Genomic DNA, 15400 nt, shown 5'->3' on the forward strand with positions numbered 1-15400 from the left:
GAGCCCCTTCAGTATGTCTAGACTGTGTACTCCTCTGCTTAGTTGCTGCCTGAACTACAGAGCTCCTTCGGCATTTTGTGTGTGTGCGTCTCTGCATTTCCAGCAACTGCAGAATCTCTTTTGTTTCACATCTGCACTTGGAAGAGGGTTGTACTTTGGCATTAGATACACGAAGCGCTTGTTGATATTGAGTGTACCGTTTATGGGAGCCGCTTTCTGCGTTAAAAAAGCTGCTGAGTTTTCCACACACAAAAAAAATTCTGAGATATGGACGTGGAAGCGGTGCTTGCATAAATTTTGAATGGCACCATGATTACCCATAAAGCCGCGCGTTTAAAATTTCGCTGTCGTTTGCAGCACCGATCAAATGCGCAAGCGCAGAGTTGCTGCCGTCTCCGATAACTACGCATGCGCGCAGTATACAAAATGTCGGGAGGATCGGAAAGGTAAGGGCTCTTTCGACTCTACTTGAGTGACAATGGTTGTAAGAACTGGAGACTGTGGCCCGTAAACTCGGCACAGGCCAGATTTTTTCCTCTCTCTCAGCCCCACGATCCGTACACGGGCCCCGGGGAGCTTCCGGCTAATCAGGGAACGGGAGCAGATAGATCACACAGACAGAGCTGAGCTCTACCTAACTGAATGCGAGGATTAGGAATTCGGAAAAAGAGAACAAAATCTTTCTATCAGCTGTTGAGAAAATCATCTTTGTTCTTCCTCCAACCGCAGCAAGAGAAAACCTGCAGCTGCTGTAAATCCGGAGGAATTTCACACAAAATGCCGGAGGAACTCAGCATTAGTACTCTTTCCCATAGATGCTGCCCGGCCTGCTGAGTTCCTCCAGCATTTTGTGTGTGTTGCTTGTTCTGGAGTTTTCTACACGTGAGGTAATGTTTTGACCTATTCTGTCTGGGTGCACAATGATATCAAACAACTTTAACTTTGCCCTGGCCAACAAGTAGCTTTCAGATCACAAATGTGCCAGACTCCAATGAGACAGCCTACTGCCCTTCCCTTCATAATCATTGGCATCACCAAGTTCATCACCGTCAGACACCTGAGGGAGGGTCCAGGGGAAATATTGTGGTGTTGCAAAGTTGCTGGATAATTTACAAGTGGGAAGAAGGAGAGTGATATTTGGAAGTCCGACTTTTTAAAGCATCATTTAGCAAGAAAATTGAATACAGTGACATGCAAAAATTTGGGCACCTTTCTGTTCCTGTGAATAGCTAAGCGAGTAAAACAATGACCTGATTTCCAAAAGGCATAAAGTTAAAGATGACACATTCTCTAATATTTTAAGCAAGATTACTCTTTTGTATCCATCATTTACAGTTTCAAAATAATAAAAAAGGAAAAGGGCCTGAAGCGAAAATTTGGGCACCCTGCGTGGTCAGTACTTAGCAGCAACCCCTTTAGCAAGTATCACAGCTTCTAAATGCTTTCTGTAGCCAGCTAAGAGTCTTTCAATTCTTGTTTGGGGATTTTTGCCCATTCTTCCTTGCAAAATACTTCTAGTTCTATGAGATCCTTGGGCCGTCCTGCAGGCACTGCTCTTTTGAGGTCTATCCACAGATATTTATGATGTATAGCTCAGGGGACTATGAGGTCCATGGCAAAACTTTCAGCTTGCGCTTCCTGAGGTAGTCCATTGTGGATTTTGAGGTGCATTTAGGATCTTTATCCTGTTGTAGAAGCCATCCTCTTTTAATCTTCAGCTTTTTTACAGATGGTGTGATGTTTGCTTCCAGAATTTGCTGGTATTGAATGGAATTCATTCTTCCCTCTACCAGTAGAATGTTCCCCGTGCCACTGGCTGCAACACAAGCCCAAAGCATGATCAATCCACTCCCGTGCTTAACAGTTGGAGAGGTGTTCTTTGCATGAAATTCTGCACCATTTTTTCTCCAAACATACCTTTGCTCATTGCAGCCAAACAGTTCTTTTTAAACTTCATCAGTCCAGAGGACTTGTTTCCAAAATGCATAAGGCTTGTTTAGATGTTCCTTTGCAAATATCTGATGCTGAATTTTGTTGTGATGGCACAGGAAAGGTTTTCTTCTGATGTTTCTTCCATGAAAGTCATATTTGTGTAGGTGTACCTGCACAGTAGAACAGTGCAGCACCACTTCAGAGTCTGCTAAATATTCCTGAAGGTCTTTTGCAGTCAAACAGGGGTTTTGATTTCCCTTTCTAGTAATCCTACGAGCAATTCTCTTTGAAGGATTTCTTGGTCTTCTAGACCTCAATTTGACCTCCACCGTTCCTGTTAACTGCCATTTCTTAATTACATTACAAACCAAGGAAAGGGCTACATGAAAACTCTTTGCTGTCTTCTTATAGCCTTCTACTGCTTCGTGGGCATCATGAATTTTAATTTTCAGAGTGCTAGGCAGGAGCTTAGAGGAGCCCATGGCTCTAATTGTTGGGCTGAGGTTTGTGGAGTCAGGGTATTTATAGAGCTTTGAAATTTGCAACATCTGGCTTTTCCTAATGAAGACTGTGAACAAGCCATAGCTCTAACAAGCTAATTAAGGTCTGAGACCTTGGTAAAAGTTATCTGAGAGCTCAAATCTCTTGGGGTTCCCTACCTTTTGCATGGTGCTCCTTTCCTTTTTTTCCACTCTGAAATTGTAAAAACAATAATAATACACTAATCTTGCTTAAAATGTTGAAAAGAATGTTTCATTTTTACCTTTATGACTTTTGGAGATCAGTTCATCTTCTCAGGACTTTATTCCTTGGAATGTCGAAGATTGAGGGGAGGTTTGATTGTGGAAGAAGGGGATAGATGTTGTGAATTCATTTTTCAATCTTTTTTATTGATTTCCAAATAAAGAATATACAAATCGGAAGAGGAGTTTAACAAGTAGATAATATAACAGACAAATAAACAGCAATAGTAAAAACAAAAAGTATATAATATCAAAATCAAATAAGTAAAATATTATGCTATATATACAATGGTTAACAAAAAACTACAACTCCTCATAATAATCATAAAAAAAGATTGAAGATTTTATTGATAAGGGAAAAACCCACTAACTAAGCTGAAACAAAAAACAGAAAGAGAAAAAAAAGGAACGAAAAAGAAAGATTGGGCAGTTCAATTGAGGATCAAATTAAAGAAAACAGAGAAAGAGAACAAAAGCACATCCTTCCAGCCATCTCTGAACCTTCATGGATAAGGATTTTCCCCAAAGAGAATTTAAATAAATAAACAAACACATAAATAAATATGAATAAATTAAATCATGTGAAAATATTGAATAAAAGGTTGCCAAACTTGTTTGAAATTAAAGGATGTATCAAATGTCCGGCTTCTAATTTTTCCAAGCTTAGACATGACATATGGGAGGAGAGCCAATAGAAAACAGTAGGTGGATTAGATTCTTTCCAATGTAGCAAAATAGCTCTCCTAGCCAGTAAAGTTGAAAAAGCTATCACATGTTGGGCGGAAGCAGTCACTTTGCTTGCTTCCTCTGGAATAATCCCAAAAATTGCTGTAAGTGGATTAGATTGAACATCAATATCTATAACTTTAGATAATATTACAAACACATCCCTCCAAAAATTATTTAAACTTACACATGAGCAAAACATATGAGTTAAAGTAGCCATTTCTGTGTTACATCTGTCACAAATAGGGCTTACATTCGGAAACATATGCGCCAATTTATCTTTGGACATGTGTACTATCTTAAACTGAATTAAAATATGGCGTGAGCGGATAGATGAACTATTGACTAAATAATAAATTTTACTCCATTGATTATCTGAAAGTGAATGTTGAAGTTCTACTTCCCAGGTACGTTGAACCCTATCATTAGGCGACATGCGAGCATTCATTAACTGTTTATAAATGATAGCTATTAATTGTTTTTGAAAAGGTTTAAACTGAAAAATAACATAAGCCAAATTTGAAGAGCAGGCCAAGGGGTAATTCAGTAAAAAATCATGTAAGAAATTCCTAACCTGTAAATACCTGAAAAATGTGTATTAGAGATATCATATTTATCCATTAACTGTGAGAAAGACATTAAACAGTCTTGTAAAAACAAATCTAAAAAAGTTTTAATTCCCTTAATTTTCCATGTTAAAAAAGCCTTATCTAAAGCTGATGGTTTAAGAAAGAAATTAGAATAAATATTACTAGGAAGTAAAGAATCATTTAATTTTAAAAATCTATGAAATTGAAACCAAATTTTTAATGTATAACTACTACTGTCTACCTACTCTGGAGAGCAAAAATGGAAGATCACCTAATAAAGAAGCTAACGAAAACCCCATTACTGAATTTTCCTCCAACTGTAACCATGAAGGGCGAACTTGCTCGTCTATATCATAAATCCAAAAAGTAATATAACGAATATTAATTGCCCAATAATAAAACCTAAAGTTTGGTAAAGCCAGTCCTCCATCTTTTTTGATTTTTGTAATAAATTTTATTTACTCTAGACCTTTTATTATTCCAAACCTAAGATAGAATCAAAGAATCTATTTTATCAAAAAATGTTTTTGGAACAAAAGAGGGAACTGCTTGAAATATATATAAAAATTTCGGTAGAATAACCATTTTTATAGCATCTATTCGACCTATCAATGACATCGACATAGGTGACCATTTAGAAAGCGCCTGTTGAGTATTTTCAGCTAAAGGGAAGGTGTAAATTCAAGCTGGCTTTTACCACTGATTGGTGTGGGACTACAACCAGTGGCCATGGGTTAAGCGTGAAAGGTGAAATGTTAAGGGGATCATGAGGGGAAACTTCTTCACACAGACGGTCATCTGGGTGTGGAATGAACAGCCATCATGAGTGGGGCATGTGAGCTCAATTTCAATATTTAAGAGGTTTGTGCAGGTACCTGGATGGTAGGGGTATGGGAGTGGGCAATTTAAATAGTTTAGCACAAACTAGATGGTCCAAAGGGCCTGTTTCTGTGTTGTACCTTTCTACAAGAACCTGAAATATTACAAAAATTCTTTTAAAATTTTAAAATTTTAAAAGAATTAAAATTTTAAAATTTTAAAGTTCTTTTAACAGCTGTGTGGACCAACCATTTATTTCAGCAGGAATTTTTTATATGGCTTTAAAATTGTGGCACTTTCAGTTAATAATACATAAAAGAAGATCCCAGCTGCATGTCAAGAAAGACTGTTTGTGTGAGACTGTTTCAGTTACTGGGGGGTCAGGCACCCATGCTGCTCAGCAGGAAGAGGGAATAATACCAATGGAGAGAGTCAGACTGAACCAGGTCACAGATTGGAGATGGCAGAAATGCCCCATTCTTATAGAGACAGGAAGAGCATCAGGGAATTGATGGTCATTCCAGACACCAGCACTCTGTGCGCAGTCAGGAAACGATTTCTCCGTCCAACTTGGGTAGAACCTCACTGTAACAGTGTGATACAAATCAAACAAATAATCTCATCTGTAATGTTGTCCTAAACCCATTGATGGATTTTGTAAATCGTTTTACAGGTTAAAAATGAGAAGGAATTTGTCTGCAGGCAGCTCAAACACGGCACACCCGTTTTGTTGTCTCTGTCCCGATATTTAAGAAGTGGAGCAAGGGATTCAATCGACCATTCCTCATTTGACCAACCGTCATTTTACACAGGAGAAAGGCCGTTCACCTGCTCAGACAGTGGGAGTGGATTCACTCAGTTATCACAATTGAAGGTACATCAACAAGTTCACATTGGCCAAGGCCATTCATCTGTTCTGCGTGTGTGAGAAAGGATTCAGTTGGTCTTCCCACCTGTGGACACACCAGTCAGTTCATACCACACTGGCAGAGGTTAGTCATCTGTTGAACTTCTGGGAAAGGATTCACTCAGTCATCTGACCTAATGGCTCACCAGCGAGTTCACACAGGGGAGCGGCCGTACACCTGCTCAGTCTGTGAGAAGAGATTCACTCACTCTTCCACCCTATGGAAACATCAGCGAGTTCACACTGGGGAGAGGCCGTTCTCCTGCTCAGAATGTGGGAAGAGATTCACTGAGTTATCCAACCTACAGAGTCATCAGCGAGTTCACACTGGGGAGAGGCCGTTCACCTGCTCAGAATGTGGGAAGAGATTCACTGAGTTATCCAACCTACAAAGTCATCAGCGAGTTCACACTGGGGAGAGGCCGTTCTCCTGCTCAGAATGTGGGAAAGGATTCACTGAGTTATCCACCCTACAGAGACATCAGCAAGTTCACACTGGGGAGAAGCCATTCACCTGCTCAGTATGTGGGAAGAGATTCACTCAGTTATCCACCCTACAGAGTCACCAGCGAGTTCACACTGGGGAGAAACCGTTCCCGTGCTCAGAGTGTGGGAAGAGATTCACTCAGTCATCCAACCTACAGAGACACCAGCGAGTTCACACTGGGGAGAAGCCATTCACCTGCTCGGTCTGTGGGAAGAGATTCACTGATTCATCCACCCTACAGAGACACCAGCAAATTCACACTGGGGAGAAGCCGTTCACCTGCTCAGTCTGTGGGGAGAGATTCACTCAGTCGTCCACCCTACAGAATCACCAGCGAGTTCACACTGGGGAGAAGCCGTTCATCTGCTCAGTCTGTAGGAAGAGATTCACTCATTTATCCAGCCTACAGAGACATCTGCAAATTCACACTGGCGAGAAGCCGTTCAGCTGCTCAGTCTGTGGGAGGAGATTCACTCAGTCATCCACCCTACAGAGTCACCAGCGAGTTCACACCGAGGAGAAGCCGTTCACCTGCTCAGAATGTGGGATAGCATTCACTCAGTCATCCCAACTACTGGCACACCAGTCAGTTCACAATGGGGAGTGGCCGTTGTTATGAATCCCTAGGTTTTGTTTGCTGTAGGCTATTTTAAGAGAGGCTATTCAGTCTGACTTGCAGCTTGTTTAGTTTTAACCAAGGACACAGACACCCAGAGTCAGACGGAGATGAAGGAGGTAAAATGGAAGAATCGAAACCAGGGAACTAATGGCCAAGGGTCACCGTTTGGAACTTTCCTATGCCCACAAGGGTGGATTAATCATCGCTTCACCGTACATCGAAAGTGAGGTGGTCACCTTGTTGAATCCATAGGAGTGGATCTGATTTGGGGATCCTTTGAAGACTGCTGATGTGTTAACCCTTGCCTGGGTGTGGTGTGGTAATTCACTTGAAGATGATACCCCTTGTGACAAGTCACTTTGGGTGATAATTAGTATGTGAGATTTTGGAATGACGACAGATAAAATCTACAGCAACTGTTCTCTCATTTTACCACCGTGGAACCTGAGGAATTTGATATAATTGCATTCTCTCAACATTTACCCTGGATTACAAATATCTCTCTCATCACCTATTCTGTGGATGAACTGAAGTTTCCTACTTTACCATCTCAAGATTCTAAGCCTTGATTTCCCCCGAGCTCAATAGTTTGGGCAACACACAAAATGCCGGTGGAACACAGTAGGCCAGGCAGCCAGGCAGCATCTATAGAGAGAAGCACTGTCGATGTTTCAGGCCGAGTCCCTTCGTCAGGACTAACTGAAAGGAAAGATAGTAAGAGATTTGAAAGTTGGAGGGTGAGGGGGAAATGTGAAAGATAGAAGACCGGAGGGGGTGGGGTGAAGCTGAGAGCTGGAAAGGTGATTGGCAAAAGGGATACAAAACTGGAGAAGGGACAGCATCATGGGACGGGAGGCTTCGGGAGAAAGAAAGGGGGAGGGGAGCACCAGAGGGAGTTGGAGAACAGGCAGAGTGATGGTTAGAGAAAGAAGGAACAAAAAATCTAAATATATCACGGATGGGGTGAGAAGGTAAGGAGTGGTGTTAACGGAAGTTAGAGAAATCAGTGTTCATGCCATCAGGTTGGAGGCTACCCAGCCGGTAGATAGGGTGTTGTTCCTCCAAACTGAGTATGGCTTCATCTTGACAGTAGAGGAGGCCATGGCCTATTCTGCTTTGATAGTTGATGAAGCAGCTGATTATGTCCTAGTGAAACAGTCTGTGCTCAAAGCTTACGATTTGGTCCCAGAATCATACAGGCAAAAATTTGGAAATTGAACGAAATTTGTGAATCAGACTTATCTGGCATTTGCTTCTCAGAAGCCTGTGTGTTTTGACCACTGATGCACGTATAAAAATATAAATGATGATTTTACCGATAGAAGGAGTTGGTTTTAATTGAAGAATTCGAAAGGTGCGTGCCTGATGACATAAAGATGTATTCAGATGAAAAGGATGCTGCCACTTTGCAGGAGTCTGCTGGATTAGCAGATGAGTTTGTTTTAACTCATAAGGTTAAGTTTACCCCGAATAAGAGCTTCCAAAAGAATACCAGTGCAAACCAGAAATTAAAGTTTGGACTAGTGATAAGAGTAAGGATGAAGGGAAGCAGTTGAAGGAGAAATATTCTGGTCCTACTTGTTACTGTTGTAGGAAAGCTGGTTATGTGATGGATAATTGTTCTGTCCTGAAGAATAAAAAGGTAAAAAGGTAAATGAGGCAGTCCCAAATGCCTGTGTTGAAGCTTCTATAAACCCAGAGGGTTCTGAACATTCTGTTGAGGCTCAGTTAAGGTCTGAGAGGTCTGACTGAGTTAAGAAGGGTTCGAACATTTTATGTCAGATGGGATTGTATTAGTAAATGAATCGGTACCAGTGAAAATTCTGAAAAGAGGATGCTGTCCAAGTTACTGGGGCTTCTCAGTCACTCATTCTAGGAGGCTGTGGTGGCCAGTGCTATAATATTTGCTGTTGTGTACTGGGGCAGCAGGCTAGGGTAGCAGACACCAACAGAATCAACAAACTCATTCGTAAGGCCAGTGATGTTGTGGGGGTGGAACTGGACTCTCTGACGGTGGTGTCTGAAAAGAGGATGCTGTCCAAGTTGCATGCCATTTTGGACAATGACTCCCATCCACTCCATAATGTACTGGTTAGACACAGGAGTACATTCAGCCAGAGACTCATTCTACCGAGATGTAACACGGTGTCATAAGAAGTCATTCTTACCTGTGGCCATCAAACTTTACAACTCCTCCTCGGAGTGTCAGACACCCAGAGCCAATAGGCTGGTCCTGGACTTATTTCCGCTTGCATAATTAACTTATTATTATTTAATTATTTATGGTTTTATATTGCTATATTTCTTCACTATTCTTGGTTGGTGTGGCTATAACCAAACCCAATTTCCCTTGGGATCAATAAAGTATGTCTGTCTGTACGTTAGACAGCGTTCTAAAGTTTGGCGATGAGACTGACACTGCTGAGGTAAATCTTATTAAAGGCATTCGTGGCAGCATGATTTCCGTGCTGTTGTACAAGGTAACTTTACAGTCAGGGTTGGTTTCGGGACCTGTTGAGATCGGATTATGCTCCAGTTTACCGGTGGGAGATGTTACTTTGTTGTTAGGGAATGACCTGGCAGATGGTAAAGTTGTTCCTGCAGTGCTGTTGACAACTAAGTCAGCCACTGACGACCCACTGATGGATTTTAACATTTATCCTTCCTGCCCAGTAACTCGAAGTATGGCTAAAAAGTCTGCCGACGCAGACGGTTCTGTACAGAATGATTCTGATACCCATGATAGCCAAAATCGGGATTCCGGTTATGATGACTTGTCAGGAACTTTTCTGCCTTCATTGTTTCAACAGGATTTAGGTAGTAGGTCTGATGAGAAAGATTTATCCCTGTCTAGGAAGGAGTTTATAGCAGAACAGATCTGAGACCCTGAGACTGAAGCTTTAAAAGAAACAGCTCTCTCAAATGATGAGATTAAGAAAGTGCCAGGAGGGTATTATGTCAAGGATGGAGTGTTAATGAGGAAGTGGAGGCCACCTGCTATACCAGCGAGTGAGGAATGGGCAATTGTTCACCAAGTTGTAGTTCCTAAGGTTTATAGGACTGAAATTTTAACTTTGGCCCACACTATACCCTTACATCGACATTTTGGAGTGAATAAAACTAAACAGGATTATCAAAAAATGTTACTGGCCTAATTTGAGGACAGATGTTGTGACCTTTCGCGGAACCTGTCACACTTGTCAACTTGTGGGTAAACCTAATCAGGTCACCCCAGTGGCTCCACTGTAGTCTAAACCTGCATTCAGTGACTCCTCTTCAAAATTTATAGTGGATTGTGCTGGCCCTTTGCCAAAGACTAAAGCTGGCCATCAGTATCTGCTAACTATTATGTGTACTACATCCTGATTCCCAGAGGCAATACCTCTCAGAAATATTAAAGCTAAAACTGTGGCAAAGGCTGTTACCAAATTTTTTACTTTTTCTGGTTTGCCTAAAGAAATCCAGTCTGAACAAGGAAGTAATTTTACATCTGGATTATTCCAGCAGGGAGTTTATGAACAGGGAACTAAACAAATTACATCATCTGCATACCATCCAGAATCACAAGGGGCTTTTGAAAGATTTCATTCTGCCCTCAAAACCATGATTAAGACATATTGTGTTGAAAATGGAAAAGACTGGAATGAAGGAATACATTTGCTTTTGTTTGCAGTAAGAGAGTCAGTACAGGAATCACTGGGATTTACTCCATTTGAGCTTGTATTTGGTTGTAGAGTGAGGGAACCTTTGACCTTGTTAAAGAACATAGGATTAATGGGGATGTACATGTTAAGTTGTTAGACTATGTTTTGAAGATCAAAGATAAACTACTCCACACCTGAGGTCTAGCGAGACAAAACTTAAAGATTTCTCAGAACAAAGTGAAGTGTTGGTTTGATAGGAGGGCTTGGGAAAGAAAATTCCAGGTGGGGGATAAGGTGCTTACCTTATGTTGAAGAATGTTGACAAATCCACCTCAGGCGAATCTCAATAGACCGTATGAAATGGTCTCTCAAATTAATGATCTGAATTGTGTTATTAAAACACCCGACCAATGTAAACCAGCACAGGTTGTACACATAAATATGATACAGTCTTATTTTGACAAGCAGGCACCATCGGTGAGTGTTGTTGTCAAAACATATGAATCTGGTAACCCTGAGAATGAAACAATTGACTCGTCTGAGAATTTTCACAAGCCAAACATTGTCCCAGTTAGGCTAATGAACTCGGTTGTTCCAGAAAACATTGATAACAGGTTGGCACACCTGCAGCCAAAGCAACAACAATAGCTGAAGAAATTAATTCTGGAGTTTAAAAATGTATTTCCCATTGTTCCCAAGCAACCCACAGTCGCAGTACATAACGTAGATAATGGTCAAGCCAAACCGCTTAAACAACACCCATATTGCATGAATGCAGAAAAGTGTAAATTGCCTGAGCAGGGAATTGAATATATACTGGAAAATGGTATTATTAGTCCTTTAGCAGCAGATTGCTCACCCTGTGTTATTGTGCTCAAACCTGATCATAGTGTTAGATTTTGCACTGATTATAGGAAGGTAAATGCAGTAACAAAAGCAGATGCCCATCCTGTCCCTAGGGAGGATGATTGCACCGATAAGGTTGGAAAAGCTAAATTTCTTACAAAGATTGATCTGTTGAAAAGGTATTGGTGTGTTCCATTGATGGACAGAGGTAGAGACATTTCTGCATTTGTGACACCATCTGGTTTGTGTGAATACAATGTTTTACCTTTTGGAAGGAAAAATGCTCCAGGAACATTCCAGAGAATGAATGATCCTGTAATTCGAGGATTAGAACACACAGATGCCCATATTGATGACTTAGTCACAGGGAGTGACACTTGGGAAGAGCATATCTCTGCAGTGGAGAAGCTGTTTGACAGGCTTTCCCAGGCCAGCTTTACAGTTAACTTGGCTAAGAGTGAATATGGCCATGCCACTGTGACCTGTCTTGGCTATGTTGTAGGTCAAAGCAAGTTGGCTCCTGTTCGGTCAAAAGTCCAGGCAATTTCTCAAGTTCCTATTCTGACTGCTAAGAAGGCTCTTACAAGGTTTCTGGGAATGGATGGATATTATCGTAAGTTCTGTAAGAACTTTGCTGCTATCGCTCTTCCTCTGACTAATCTCCTGAAGAAGGTTGAAAAGTTTGTTTGGACCGAGCCTTGTCAGGAGGCATTTGATTGATTGAAAGTTATTATTTGAATTTAGGCCAATCAATGTAGTGTTGTCATCACATTTAATTAGCAGATTGGAGCTGTAGGTGACAGCACAAGTCATGGGTGCACAGAAAGTAAAGGACAGGACCAAAGAGACAACCCTGTGGGGTATGTGTGCTGAGGGTCAGAGAGACAGAGGAGATGGAGCCCACTCTTACCACCTGCTGGCGATCTGACAGGAAGTCCAGGATCCAGCGACACAAGGCAGGGTGAAGGCCGAGGTCTCTGAGCTCCTTGTCGATACTTCACGCCTTCGTATGGCTACTGCTCTGCCCATGACTGCAAGGAACTGCAGAGAACTTTGGAGAGCAGTGAACATCAGAGAAACAAGCCTCCACTCCATGGACTCTTCCTACATTCCCTTGCCTCGGGAAAGCAGGCCATGTACTCAAAGAACCTCATAACCTGGACAGTCTGGCTGCAAACCCACTCCCCCATCGTTGGTGGAGAGATACAAAAGCCTTAAAGTGCGTAACACCAGGCTGAAGGATGGCTTCCTGTCTGTGGTTAGAAGCCAAATAAATGGCAAAATGGACTCGACCTCACAATGTAACTCGACGTGACCGTGCACCATATGTCTATCTGCACTACACTTTCTCTGCAGCCATAATGCTTTGTTACAGTTACTGTTTTGTCATATATCAGCTCAATGTACTGTTGCAATGTATCCATCTGTGTGGATGGTACGTCAGGCAAGATTTTCACTGTAGCTCAGTACTTGATGAGAATATACAAATTCCCCGTTTTAATTGTGTGGAAATATTAGACAGACTGAGCTTCTGCTCTGGAACTACAAAAGGAAACTGAACTGTTGTCATATCTGAGGAATGCAAATAAATAGAAAAGGCTTCAATCTCGCATTACGACCTGCGGTAACTGGGATCAGGTGACCGGTGGTGGGTCTCCCATATCAATATCAGAATCAGGTTTAATAGCACCGGCATGTGTCATGAAATGCGTTGTCTCTGCGGCAGCAGTAGAACCTAATTCATAACCATAGATTTTAACAATTGTGATTTAATATAAGAATATAATTATTACATAGTTAAATTATATAAATAGTACAAAATGAAAAAAGATGTAATAAACTATTTTAGTTGTGTCGACTATTTGACTGACTGGGTTGTTGCTTTGGAAGTAATGGAGAGAAGCTTAACTGAACTGTACACATTTATGAGAAGCGCAGATAAATACAAAAGGCTAAATTCTCACATAAATGGGTCAGACACCCAGAAACATCGGCTGCACTTCAGCAGATAAAAACAGTGGAATGAAACATGCTGAAAATATTGCAGAAAAAAGCATATTGTCCACCACAATGAGAGGACGTGACAGATCCGGATCTCACTGCCTTGTCTGAACGGGCGAAAGATGAAGCTACACGGACACGTAGAGCAGTGACCCGCAGATGCTGCAGATCTACGGAACAACGTGAACAGGAGGCGGGATCACGTGACGGCGGAGGCGGTGACTCCAATTACCCACCACTCTGTGGAAAGAAGCAAACTTGCCGCTCACAACTGCTTCCAACTTAAATGTATTAGACATTTCAACCCCCAGGAAAAATATATCGTCTGTCCACTCTATCTATTCCTCGCGTAATCTTATAAACGTCCATCCAGTCTCACCCCAGCCTGCGCCGCTCCGGAGAAAACAACACAAGTTTGTCCAGCCTCTCGTTATAGCTCATGCCCTCTAATCCAGGCAGTGTCCTGGTAAACCTCTTCTGCGCCCCCTCCAATGCCCCGACATCCTTCCGAGAATGGGGGCGACCAGAACTGTATGAAACACTCCAGATGTGGTCTAACTAGTTTTATAAAACAGTGTTACGAACTGAGTCGTTTTAGAAACGAACCAGCAGCAATAGAGTTCACACTGGAGTCTGTTTTTGAAGTTAAAACTACTCTATTTATTAGTATCTACTTATAACATAGTAAGTTAACGAAATAAAGCAAAGTATTATGTGTATATATGTGTAAATATAATCCCCAGATTATCGAGCGTGAGGGAACAATGCTCAGAGTCTTGAGATGGTAAAGTAGGAAAGTTCAGTAATCCACGGAATAAATGATAGGAAAGAGATATTTGTAATCCAGGGTGAAACGTAGAGAAACAGCCGTTACTTCAAAATAACCGTCGACTAAGATCTTATCCGCTGAATCCGTCCACATACGAGTTAATGAAAGTGACCTGTCACAGGAACACCGTCTTCCCGGGGTTACCACACAACATACCCAGGCAAGGGTTAACACAATATATTGTAAAATCCACTCCTATGGATTATACGAAGTGACAGCCACACACGTTCGTTGTGGTTCCGTGTACCGATGATCAACCCACTCTTGTGGGCACAGGAGAGTTCCAAGCCTCAGCTGCGACTAACTGAAGCGATCAGCTTTTCCCTCTCTCTCTCTCTCTCTCTCTCTCTCCCTCTCTCCCTCTCTCCCTCTCTCCCTCTCTCCCTCTCTCCCTCTCTCCCTCTCTCCCTCTCTCCCTCTCTCCCTCTCTCCCTCTCTCCCTCTCTCCCTCTCTCTCTCCCTCCCTCCCACCCTCCGACTGCCTGTCTGCAGATCGCTCTCTCTCTCTCTCTCTCTTCTGGTTCAGTCCACAGTCAGCGCTGTCAGCCTGACGTCATAGTCCCGCCTCCTCACGCCGGCGCTCTTAAAGAAACAGTCACAACACAACTTCCCGACTTTTGAACTCAATGCTTCAACTGATAAAGACAACCACGCCATTTACCTTCTTAAGCACCCGATCAATCTGTGCAGTCTCTTTCAGGGAGCGATGAACTTGGAGTCTAAGATCCCTCTGATCATCGACACTGTTCAGGGTTTTGCATTTAACAGTGTACTGTCGCATACATTCGACCTACCGAGCTGCCAAGATGATCATCACGAATCAAATCTCGCTGAGATTTCTCAGGTCCTGTTGAATTTATTGCCAAGTGCACAAGTACGGGAAGGTACAGGTACAGAGAAACACTGACTTGTGGCAGCATCACAGGCAAGTACATTCAGATAACACACGGAACACAAATTATACGATTCTCTGTCAGTAACAATCTAAATATCTTTTATGCCATTAACAATATATAAAATACATTGTGTCATGATCAATATTAAAATGTACATTTTGTGTCAATAATAGACTTGGAAATGTTGAATTTGGTCCCTGTCTCCATTCCTCCTGTAATCCACAACCAGCTCCTTTGTTTTTGTCACAATGAGGGAGAGGTTGTTTTCTTGACACCACTGTGTCGGGGTGATGACTTCTTCCCTGTACGCTGCCTCGTTAATATTTGGGATTCGGCCGATCAATGTAGTGTGGTCAGCAAA

At 42.0% G+C, this 15400-nt stretch overlaps 1 protein-coding gene across 1 annotated transcript; it reads left to right on the plus strand.

Moving 5' to 3' along the window:
• The first annotated feature begins 414 nt into the window (after positions 1–414).
• LOC132390336 (zinc finger protein 235-like) lies at positions 415–12721 on the plus strand. The gene is made up of 2 exons (XM_059962945.1): positions 415–446; positions 5484–12721. Exon 2 carries the CDS (start codon positions 5855–5857, stop codon positions 6821–6823), a length of 969 nt encoding a protein of 322 aa, XP_059818928.1. The 5' UTR covers positions 415–446; positions 5484–5854; the 3' UTR covers positions 6824–12721.
• The last annotated feature ends 2679 nt before the right edge of the window (positions 12722–15400 follow it).

Source organism: Hypanus sabinus, unplaced genomic scaffold (genome assembly GCF_030144855.1).
Source record: "Hypanus sabinus isolate sHypSab1 unplaced genomic scaffold, sHypSab1.hap1 scaffold_863, whole genome shotgun sequence".
In the NCBI taxonomy this organism is placed as follows: Eukaryota; Metazoa; Chordata; class Chondrichthyes; order Myliobatiformes; family Dasyatidae; genus Hypanus; species Hypanus sabinus.